The 12,550-nt window shown below is 41.2% G+C and overlaps 1 protein-coding gene across 1 annotated transcript in view; it reads left to right on the top strand.

Annotated features, from left to right (window-relative positions):
* Positions 1–744: 744 nt before the first annotated feature.
* ptprn2 (protein tyrosine phosphatase receptor type N2) overlaps positions 745–12,550 on the top strand; it is a gene marked incomplete at its 5' end in the record, with an annotated part of 180,087 nt that continues 168,281 nt past the window's right edge. Inside the window, one exon of the mRNA XM_080793327.1 lies at positions 745–832. Coding sequence (XP_080649453.1) covers positions 745–832 — 88 coding nt within the window. The remainder of the gene's footprint in view (positions 833–12,550) is intronic.

Here is a 12,550-nt window from a genome sequence, read left to right as displayed (position 1 = left end):
TTAGAAAAATAGCAGATGTACAAGCTTCATAACGCACTGTGAGCAGGTCTACTATTTTAGCCAATGCATAAATGGATGTTCCAAGGAAAAATATTCAAAGATTTTCACACACTTTTAACGGAGGGGCCATATAAGTTATATAAGGGAGGGGGTGTCCTCAGCCACAGGTGTAATCAGCACTGATTAGCTACACCTGGCCAACAGGGCACATGCATGCATGATCTGTGGATTCGTGTTACGTAACACTGCTGCTGCATATCATTATTTGCAATTATATATATTTTTTAACTTTAAATTCCAACAGGGAAATGTTGCAAAATAAAGTCTAAAACACCAGCCAGTCAGCTAATTGTCACAGAAAGGCTACACATGATTCATGAACCCATGTAGCCTACATCATATGCACTGCACTAGTCTGCAGCCATTGTGAAGCACATGCAACAAACGGCACGCCCGGAGACCTCGATCGGGCTCTTCGCCATGTGTGCTTGCCTTGACGTCAGAAACTTAGGAGGGGCGCCTGCCTGCCGTTTGTGGTGCTGAAGGACCGTCTCTGTGCTGAGAGGAACACGGCGAAATTGCTCTGCGTTATCCAGACGTTTAATTATAGGCTACCACCACCATGTTTTTCTTTCGGTAGAGTCTGGTTTTCCGACCAGTGTCCAGCAAGAGAGTTAATATTGGACATGTTGCAGGTGTAGCGTAGTAATGCGATGGATTAGTCTACAGTAAATGTTGAGCAACATGGATTCACAGCATCGTCCCAGCATCCTGTTCGCTGCATTGGCTCTGAGCCTCTGTTATTCATCTGCCTTCGCTGACCGAAAATTTGGTAAGCATTTAATAAACAATGTGTGTTGCTTTGCATTGCTTAGTTTTTGTTGGCGTAAAAAATGCGTTTGTTTAAAATTACAACTGTCGCTGTCCGTGGTGCTAAAGCCGTTTTAAATTAATTGGCGACAGGTTTTACGTACTAACTATAGGCAATGATGTTTTCATTGAAACATGTTCTGTTTACCAAAGTTTTAAATGTTTACTGGTGAGTTTTGATGTCGTTTGCTGAAACAATTCGTCATCCATATGCTACAGTTTACATAAGTTTGATGCTGTTTACTTTACATAATGGTATGGTTCGCAGGTTCTTGAGTTTTGATGATGTTACACACAGAAGGCACAAGACATTAGGAAAATGCTTTGAATTAGCTTTTCACTATCCTGGTCCGTTTATTCATAAATTTTTAGGCCTATAGCCTACTATAGTTTATTACATAAAACAATACAGGTCGCTCCTGTTTGTAAATTACCCCTCCTGGAGTTTTTCCCCCCAGGAATCAAAGTGTGACTTATTCAGATTGACATTATTTCGATTTTTGTTTTTATTTATTGATTCATAGATTTTATTTGTGTGTGTGTGTGTGTGTGTGTGTGTGTGTGTGGGGGGGGGGGGGGGGGGGTGCATATGGCCTTATTTCGTTTTCACTTGAGTGTCCAGCATTATCGGTTTTGTTCTACTTACCCTGTCTTCAACACTATAGTGATGGCTAGCCTTAACAGTCTGCCAGAGATTGTTTGATCGACTCTGAAATGTCAGAACTGATTAAATCATCTTTGTCGGTTTAAGTTGAGGCTTCTGTGATGGTGCTGCATAGACTTAGATGCATGTACACTATTGAGAATAGTGGAAAGAGGAGTGAAAGGGTATATTTATGTTAGCCTAAATGTCTGACTGCACCTCATGCTGTGTACATGTCTGACTAGTAAAGTATTCAATCAATCAATATGATGGGGAGAAAGCATCTGTCATACTGACAGCTATAGTCCAATTACAGATTACATTATTACATTAGATTACATTATAATTAGGTATGACTCTTTTTTTGCCGATATTGTCCAACTCCTAATTTCCGATACCGATATATTCTGGCTATATACTGTATTTTGTGTCCAACTGCTGCTGGTATGAACAATAAAAAACATACTATATCAAAATATATAGTATATATATGTCAGATGTTTCAATAACTTGATTGGGGTCTGCTATTAGTGCAGTAGTTGATGATGGAGAGTCGGGGCACAAACACAACGGTCAAGAAGCACTGCGCATAAGTTGCACGCTCTGCTCACGCACAACCAACTTGTGTGCAAAGCGCAAGTTGGCTGCTCGACAGAGTGCATTTCTAGTTATTAATTGTTCTAATTCTAGTTCTAATTATTGTTTTCGTACGGGTCGTACGACATTGTTCACGGTTTTGCCAGTTCTGTGTCTGCAATATGGGTAGAGGGTTGTGGGAATTGCTCACGAACAAAAGCTCACAGTCAATCATCAAAGGACCTCGGACCTTTAGATCTCTCAATGAGTCAATATTATATTAGCTCGATCCACTCTTGACGACGTTAAAAAAGCGACGTCAAGGAATTGACGTCAAGGAATTTCGTAGCCTGGTTAACGAATAATATTTATACCCAATAATTCTTCATTTGGAAGAGTATGACATCACTCCTCTCTAGTCATTGTATCAAGTAGTATTTTGCCACTTATTAGAAGAGAAGCATTGCATATAGCTTTTTGAGGGGCGCTAGCCCCTCCTATAGCCAGCTTTCTGTGTCTGTAAAACTGATTCACACCTGTGTGAAGTGAGGGCTGCTCTTATCATCATTTGCTCGTCCACATATGACGTCAATTATCCATTCATTGTCAATGGGGAATGGGAAATGTATGTTTGTGTAAGACGATAATCTACACTAATCGCTGAATATAGGAGGGGACTCAAAAGGTGAGGACACCAATTCTGATTGGCCGGAATGTGATGAGGTGGTGATAAGAGCGCCCCTCACTTCATACACATTATACTCTTAAATTGTCTTCGATTCACAGGCCTATTCTTGCAAAGACACACAGTATAGGCCCCAAACCCCACCAATCTCTGAGCCATTAGTTACCGTACGTCACACTAACTGAAGATCACCCTTTTTTAACAGGCTGCAAGCTGTATACACGCTGCATGATGCCATGAATGAAAATAGCCGCTCAACAAGCTCACAATCTGCTATTTTCTGCAAAGTCTGTCCCCACAATGTGGAAGCTCGTGGACCTTGGTCAAGTGATGGATTTCCATGTACAGTAGTTTGTTTTCTTGTACATGCCATATACCAGCTTGTCCATGCATAGAATAAGGTATTGAGCAATGAGCTCTATGTGATTTCCGTGTCTGCAAAGTAGCTAATTTATGCATAAGATACTTGTGAATGAGTCACTGCTTATTCCCTGTGTGAATTGCTCCCATTGAATTCTCAGTTTTATTTCTCTGTGTACGTTGTCATTGTGTGGCTGGGAGGTAGACATTGATTGTTTTTAATGAGTCCCGTTGTGCATTATGGCATGCCAGAAATGGAAATCTTGTTCGTGGAAGGCTGTTGTGTTGTGATCTAGGGGCGGGAATGTTGTTTATCCATGTATGAGAAGCCATAATAATCCAGATATAGGGAGCCGTTGGTAAGGACAAGGCCCACAGACTCTTGAAAACCTGACCGCATGAGGGATACGTGATAATAATTGTAATCAGTTTTGGCTGATTTGCCTCAGAGGGGAGATATACAGTAGATCCCACAGAATACAGAACGCATGCATGTACTGTATGTGATCACCTTCCTCCAGTCTTTGATTGATTGATTGAATAGTTTATTGAACATAAATGTAAAAACCACACCCGTGTGAACTGAGTGGTGCAACTCCCCTCTCTCTCTCTCCCCCCTCCTCTCTCTCTCTCGCTCTCTCTCTCTCTCTCCTTAGCAGCACTATCTCTCTCTGTTTCTGGCACAACAGCACCCCTACTGGTACTCATAATTATACTGGTGCTCATTAACACACATACACATTAACTTCACGTAGGTGAACACGGACATTGCTGTTCCTTGGCGTGGTTGCACCACTCAAACAGCATCAGAGTACAGTCAAACACAGAGTACAGTTCAAAACGGGTTGCACAAAGAAAAGTCATTGCGGTCTTGTTTCCATTTATAGGCCCTATGCAATCAATTCATAGACATGAAATAATAACAACAAAATGTAAAAGTGTTTTGGATTACCACATTCACCATTCATGTGGGATGGGTCATTATTAAATTGATTGATAAACAAATCGTATTGGCACAAATGTATGCCAACAATTTACTATAAAAGATAAAGATTGTCCATTGAATTTTAGATAAAATGGAAATGTGCCTTTGGCACACTGGCAACCAGTAGACAAACACAACTAATACATAAAATACACAACAAATGCAATAAAATACAATATAAAATGGTAGTCATTGTAACCTTTTTGGTTATGGAGCGGTTGCATACTGTTATTACTGTATGTATTTATTTGCAATCCACCTGTGAGTTGCTGCCCTCACCCTCATACTAGTGTAAATCCACCAATACCTGCTATAGAGGGCATGCGCATGTCATGACATCACCATTCGTCATACCCAGAAGTTATGCGGGAACGTCTACTGAGTGGCAAAAAACTACTTTCTGGCCTTGACAGCCCATACGTCCAAACGGAAAAGTCCTATCTGACTGCATAAAACGACGTTACGCTCACTTTGCCACTCATTTTATGCATGCTTGGAAGGCTACAAAAATGCCATCAAAAACACGCACTTGAATTAATCAGGGAGCTGTGCTTCTACCTGAGGAGTACTTGAGGTAAACCATATCCGGTGGTCACCTCAGTCACCCTGTATATAAACACTTGTTTGTACAGAGCTGCACAATGTGATATCTATGACACTATTACTATCTATTGACAAAACATCAATCATGGAATTTCCCCTAGAGGCATTATTTGTGGTTCACTTTTTATGCAAATACCAGATGCTTGTAGAATAATTATGTCGATAGATTGAATTGAAGCTTATCTGCTGTGATCATCAGCTGGTGGCTGATATTATAGAGTCTGCACACTGTCTCAAAAAGGTATTGACCTTAAAACTGCAATTTCTTTAAAAACTGTCACGGGGCAGCCCGTGAGTTCCTGATTTGTTATTTCTTTAAGTGTAATGTTAAGATTCCTATTTTTGGAAAGTTGCTTTTGGCCACAATGGCCAGCCTTATTTATATGCCGTTGGCTTGTGCTCTGTCAATCTTTTGGAGGTAAATAAAATACTTGGAAAAATTTGTGGAGCTGTCTTCAAGGCAACCAATATTGTATTGATATAGAATAGAATGTAAATACAAGTGTGAATATTCTATCTCATCTTGGCGTTCAGGTCTTTGTGGAATTTGTTGTGGAGCTGTCTACTGTTAAAGGCAGAGTCAATAATGTGTGGACTCGCGTATATGATATATCCTCTGTACAGCCGATTACCACATCAGTGTATGGCGCACGGGTCTTGGCACTGTACGCTGTTGAGTGTAATACGTTTGTACCCACATAATGTGTAAAACCTCTCGAGTTTATCTGTTTTTTTGGTGCCCAGCATTGGCCAGGTTATCGCATGGGTCTCTTTCTGTCCTTGTCACTCACGCTGGTCGAGCGCCCTCCCATCTTTCTTTCTTTCTCTCTCTCTCTCTCGCTGATCAAGCTCTGGTCTGATGTCACACACGAGTAAGACGCGCGAACGCGCTAGGTCTCATAGTAAGTGCTCATTGCGTTCGCAACAACATGAATTATTGCCTACCGACAGTGACGTCTGACCAGAGATCATCAATATGAATGAATGTGTATTCAGAATATGTATGACACTGATTTACTATACAACACTAGCACATCAGGAGTCCACCAGTACAGTGGTTCTCAAATCTTGAGTCTGTAACTCAGAGTTATAGACCTGTAATGGTCCATTTGTAATATATAGGTAATATTGTTTACCATGTCCCTGGCAAAGATATAATTTTGACGACAAATGTCCACCACAAGCCGGAATGGCAGAATGGCATGGCCATATTTGGTCATAATTAATTATGTTTTGTGCCATCTACGATTTGCACCAATGTTGGGGATTTCCATAGACGTCATCAAACACAACAGAAACATTAAATATTTAGTACAAAATGTGTCCAGTATCTCTGGCCTTGTATTCATGGTTTATCACCCTCCGTCTGTGCCTCGTCAATCAGCCGTTGTGGAAGAACTACTCACATTTTTGTACCCCATAGCGATGATTTGATTGGCTGAGCACCCCATAACGATGATTTGATTGGCTGAGCACCCCATAACGATGATTTGATTGGCTGAGTAATGTATACGTATTGAGGATAAAAAGTGAGGATGCCAATTGTGATTGGCCGGAATGTGATGTATGATGATAGGAGCGCCCCTCACTTCACACGAGAGTGTGATTTTTTTACTTTAGTAAAAGTCTGGTACCTTTACTGAAAGTAAAATTAACTCATTTTGGAGAATGTCCCATTTCACTAGTTTCCAAATGTGTGAAACTCCTTTGAAAATAGCACATATACAAGTTCCCAACGTTTTTGTAAAGAAACTATTTATCATAGGGCGATTTAATATAGCCAGATTGATACGGTTGCGAGTTACCGCAGTGGGGGCAGCCATCTTTGTTGTTTGATGCTGTCGAGTGACGGGGCTGATGGCCAATCAGCTGCTGCGATCAGATTTTCAATCGAGACCGACACCGCTGTAGGCAGTCACCAGACCTGAATCACCAGAACATATTATTTTTTAATGGTAGCGATTCAGTGCTGGAGCAGGATTTTTGTCCATTAAAATAATTCAATATGAGTGTGAGATGTGTAGATCTGCAGTGAAATAAAATAATGGTATTTTTCAATATGATCCATGCTCAGCCCTACACCAGTTACTGATTGGTTTAAAGATGGGGACACTGGTGCATAATGCTTTTCTCAAAGCCATGCTATAAGACTTTAGAAAATGTGAATGTCTTCAAGAGATGCAATTTGTGGTACAGCACATTATCACAGATGATTTAAAGCACATGTACAGTATGTAAGATGAAACATACACAACAACATGATCATCTGTTACAGCTAGGCCTGACCTCGATTAGTCGACTACCAATCTATTCATTTAGTTTATTTATTTTTGTGCATGATTCGACGTAGAGATTGGTCTAATATTAACAAATAAATAGAATATGTATCATGATTCACCCCCCACAGCCCAAATGAAATGATTATCTATTGCATAACATTTTTTGTTATGCAATCAGATTGATTCGACTGGCAATCTCTCAAACAAATCATGCAAAAATTATGTTTTTTCCTGTAGTTGCCTAATAGTCAACTACCAGTCGACTATAGACAACATTTGGCCAATCATAGTTGACTATACAAATGGCCATACTTTATACCGTACATCGTCAAAGTTCAAACATGTATGCGAATTGTAATATTCAACGAGTGGATCGCAGGTCCCCTATTATATTGCACATCCCAGACAGTCCATGTAATTCTCATCCCCTAAATCCCAATTTACTGTGCCTTAGTCAATGCTAAGAGAATCAACAGTGATGCCAGGCTGTACTCAGAGCTTAGAGTATATCTGGCTCCACAGCTCTCTAACAAAACATTCAGTATCTTGCCGGGATTCTGAGGCGGAGAAAACAAGGGTGGGTTGGTGGGGCGGGTGGGTTGAGAGACTAAAAATAAGGTTTCACAAAGAGAGGCTGAGCATGAAATGGAGAATCTTCATAGCTTGAGATCACAGAATATTGATTCTGTTTGATCGCTGTACCTGTGTGTGTGCGCGAGTGTGCATGAGTGTGTCATAGACTTCAAAGCTTTCCATCTCAGCTCACCTGAATGACGGAGAATGCATTCGAGCTAAAAATGCAAAGTGCGACTGCATTTCTCTTCCAGTTGCCATAAACGCACATTGTGCCGGATAATTAATTAGCCTCGTCCCCAAGTGAACGGAGATACGTACTTGACGAGGGGTGCTTATCTCTTACAGCATGTAGACACAGATGTTCTCCTTTAGGCCCATGCAGTCTCTTCATTGCGCCAGGGCTATCAGCCCCCCATATCTCCTAATACGCCCAGACAGGCTGGATTTGATTCATAGGCTGCTGAGCTCTATCCACTTGCCACTGGCATCTGTCACCCCCATAGAAACCCGGGACTGAGGACTGAGATATCAAATATAATATAGTGCTTATAAATCATCTGAGTGGATTGAAATGTGATGGATATCCAACTCTTAAGGTGAATTGTATACCGGGGTGGACTAGTGGAGGCTAAACAACAACAACCTGCCGTCGTGCTCCCGGCCCTTTGTTTATTATGCTATATGTCATCCAGTGTGCATGTTTTCTGTTGCTAGGACACCCTCCATTAATCCTTTGGGGACTGGTTATGTCAATGTGGTCTGTCCTGGGAGCGAGGTTATTAACCACATGAACCCCTAGCATCCCTGTTGTTCTGGGCATGTATGTCGTTCCAAGTACATTTGGCGAAAATAACAAGTACACAGCGCATCGCAATGGAGGGGGCCAAGTACAGACTGACTCGTAGGAGACCCCGGTCAAAAAGAGTATGTAGGATTTAAGTGGTTTGAGTTTACTGAACCCATGCAGTTTGCGGCATTTTTTTATATAAAGAAAGGAAACGGAAACTCTGGGTTTAATTAGCATAAAACAATCATTGTTAATAATTTCCTTTTTCAATCAGTGCCATAGTGACAACAAATGGCTGTATTTGACAGGAACACTGTATACCTAAGTAATGCATTTTATCACTCCACAGAAAGTATTTCTGTAAACTCATAAAACGACCATACCCAGTCTGAAAACCAGCTAAAACAATCGTTTAAGATGACATCAGTGTTTTTGATTACGCTGATTGGCTGAAGGGGTTGTTTGTCAATGCTGTAGTCGTGCAGTCAGACTCCATTGGCATGTACATGTATGGAAATGCAATTTATGTGACGTGGCCAAGAAAAGGCTGAAAAATGGATTGAGCAAATAAATCATAATAATTATTTTCATCTAAAGGTAATGAGTGTGAGCTTCAGTTCCTGAGGGATCCTCACAGCCCTATAGGCTACCATATTGCTCAATTTCATGAAAAACAATAATTCAGAACTGCTAAAACAGCAGAATTCTCACGATAACAAAACACTGAGGTATAGCTTGGCTATTATGCCTACATGTATGTAATGTGCCCTATTCAACCACTAAATAGCAAAGATGACTGTATATATTTTCTTTCCTTTTTTAATGGGCCGTATCTATTTATTATGCACATGTGTCTGCAAATGAGGCCTGGCCTCACTGCTGCATAGTAAAATAAGGATGATTCACCCAGTGCTATTTGCAAAGCCTGTTTTGCTATAAGTATCTTGACAGCTGCTGGATTCAATATGGATGTAGTGCAGTGTAGCTTTGCAGCTCAAAAGATGCTCGGAGAGAGTGTGTTACAGTGTTGGCGTCGAGCGCTGTTGCAGATTCTGCTAGGACAACAAGCAACCAGGTCTTTGAAAAGAAGTCCAAAACAAACGACTGGGTCACATTTTAAACCTACAGTATATGCATCGGCTATTTGAAAATTGCTATATTCAACTGTCAATAACTAAAGAACGGAACATCGCCGTGACACACTTTGTTTCCCCATTGAAAGTAGACTCAGAGGGCTGTATTTTATGTGTAGTAATAAGTACCAGGTCTTATTACTTAACTTAGCCAAAGAGCATTGGCGTGGCCAATGCTCTTTGGCCACTCAGAATAGCCAAATGGCATTGATCACGCCTCCAGGTCTTAAGTTAAGTAATAAGACCTGGTACACAAAATACAGCCCAGAGACTCATATTCTGTGCGTCTTGAAAGATTAGTAAAAATGCTTCCCTCTGGCAAAGGCTGCAATAGGCTATGTAGAAACTCTGGCAGTTAATTTGGGCGTTCTTTGACATTAAAATGGAATCAACTAAAAACAAGAAATGATGACCAGCTGCTTTTATATATGTGTGGTGGTGGTCCGCCATGTATGTAATAGACGAACAACACGCATTTGTGCAGGTTGGGAAATAAAAGTGATGCGTGGTAACTGGTTAATGTCCATTTGTCCGTTCGTTTAATTTCCACATGCATGCGTGCCACACACACACGTCTGCTTCACATTACTTCCCCTGGGTTACATATTGTAGTAGAATCATGTTGACATTCTAATCCCTTGGTGTTTCATTAGCGCGAGGTGACGTAATAATCGACCCGTTGGCCGCCTCGTTACCCGTTTGTTCGTATCACCCTTAGCGCTCGCTGTCTCTTTATTAAGTTTAATAAAACTAGTGTCGGATGGTTTGACTATTCATGCCGTTCAGACTATGTTGTTGCTTGCTGTCCCATGGCTGAGAGGTCGGCTAGAGGCAAAAAGCGTCTGGTTGCCTAGAGACGAGGCAGCCGATCAGGACGATATGTCATCAGTACGGCAGCCAATGAGAAACATACTTGCTACTACAGCAAGTAAATTGGATTGCATTTTTATAGCGCTTTTCTATGTGCCTACTCAAAGTGCTTTACAATGGTCCATTCATTCATACATTGGGAGGTGAAGCGGCGAACAGTCAACGCCAGCCTCCTCACTTCCCACATTCACACACCAATGGTGGCAACCACTGGAGGCAATGTAGGGTTCAGTGTCTTGCCCAAGGACACTTCGACATGTCACGGGTCATTGGACAACCTGCTATACCTCTTGAGCCACAGCCAAGGCGAGAGAAAGTAGACCAGCTGTGTTTACACAGCAGCTGGTAAAAAAGTTGGACGCAATCCCATCAACAACTACAGCAACTACACAAGCCCAAACTAAACAAGCCCAAGAAACCACAACTACACAGAAAAACAGCGCTTATAATAAGCAGACACTGGCTTTGAGTGTGATGTGTGTGTGCGTGTGTGTGTGTGTGTGTGTGTGTGTGTGACGTGTTTCCTTTTTCTAAACACAAATGAAATTCTAATCAGATGGTTTCATTGTGATAACGTGTTAGCTCTCTCAGCACATAATGCACACACTGTAGCTTATAATAAACGATCAGCGTTTGTGCCTACACAGATGGTGACAGTAGCACAGAGTGAAAAATGGGAGTCAGTCCTGCTCCCTCTCACACTTGTGGGAGACTGTCTTCTTATACTGTAGGTGTAAATTCCATTGTGTTAATAGGGAGGTCAGTCTAAAGGTCACCCCTGCGTAACAAAGCCAGCATTTATAATGAGGACAGTGGCACACTAATGGTGATTCGGAACACTGCAAAAACCCTGAGCAGAGAATTTTCATCTCCATAATTCCAGCCCCTGATTAGATGAAGTATTATGTCCGCTCCATTTATTCATTAGCTTTCTGGTCCTTCCTCAAATGCGACGAGGAAACTATGTGACAATCAGTGGGAGATAGGGTGAAGGAGAAATGGCACAATTGGCAAAGGCAAACCGTTTAGAATCTGTTTTCAATATTGTATCGACCTTGATGTTTCGACTAAGATCCAACCAGCATAGAAGAGGTCACAGCATAGTTTAGGTACAGTGATGCAACTGCTGCAGCTGGTGTGAAACTATCAGGTCTTATCTCATTGACTGCCAACAGCCCCATCTAGTGGTGTCTCAGACTGCCATCCATGTCCTATGGGCAAGACTCTTGGATTGAAAGCCGATTTGGCCGGAAACAAGAAGTAAAAATCTGCTATGTAACATGTCCCGCGATTGTCATTTACTTTTTGTAAGCTAGGACCAAATCGTTTAGAGAAATGAGCCGCAAATCAAGCTTGTTTTGACCCAAAAAGAAGAATCCGTGATATTACGATTCTAAAAACTGTGTCGCCATAGACAGCATAAGCCAGCGGAATTTCCACTTTCCACGCGTACAGGACATAGTTGTGAACCAATTGATATTAAAAAAGATGTGAAAAGGCGATCTCGGTTAGCAGTTAGAGTTAGAGTTAACATTTACTAGTATGCATTCAGTTTGCAGTTAAACCGTGAAAATGTAATGCCATTTTCAGGGCCGATTCATACTCCTATTTTATAGACGAATAAAAGTCGGTTCGGCTCTGTAGAGCCTACAATGTGAAGTCATTTGAGGTTCGGGGGGGGCGGGTACCGTCCTAAAGTCGTCTCTTCGGTGCTACTGAAAATTTCTGACGAGCCGAATTCATTTCTGCACTACAGCGCCGAAACAGCGGTAAAATAGGAGTATGAATCGGCCCTCAAACCACTTTGAACCTGGGCTACCAAATTTAAGAAAGAGGATTTTTTTTTAAATTATCAAAGGTTTCTAGAAAATAACAGATACAGACTCCCAACATGATGTGACACACTGCGTGCTTGTAGATTGGATATTTTTGCCATGCGGCACCATCCTACCACCATCCTAATTAAGTATAAATCAGGCTTGATTGGTTAAGATGTGGGTTTAGTTCTGTATTCCATGCATTGACGTGAATATGTGAAAGACACATTCCCAAATATATGTGCCAATAAATTCTATCTTTAGAAAGGATTTTGGACAAATATTTAAACTTTTTGTGGACATTATTGCTTATTTTGAATAGCTGGTACGGTGCATGTTTTATTTTTATTTTTGAGGGGTGCTAGC

Source organism: Protomyctophum bolini, assembly GCF_963924005.1.
Source record: "Protomyctophum bolini genome assembly, chromosome: 21".
Classification (NCBI taxonomy): Eukaryota; Metazoa; Chordata; class Actinopteri; order Myctophiformes; family Myctophidae; genus Protomyctophum; species Protomyctophum bolini.
Note: the sequence above shows the minus strand (reverse complement) of the source record. Positions and strands in the feature narration are given on the sequence as shown.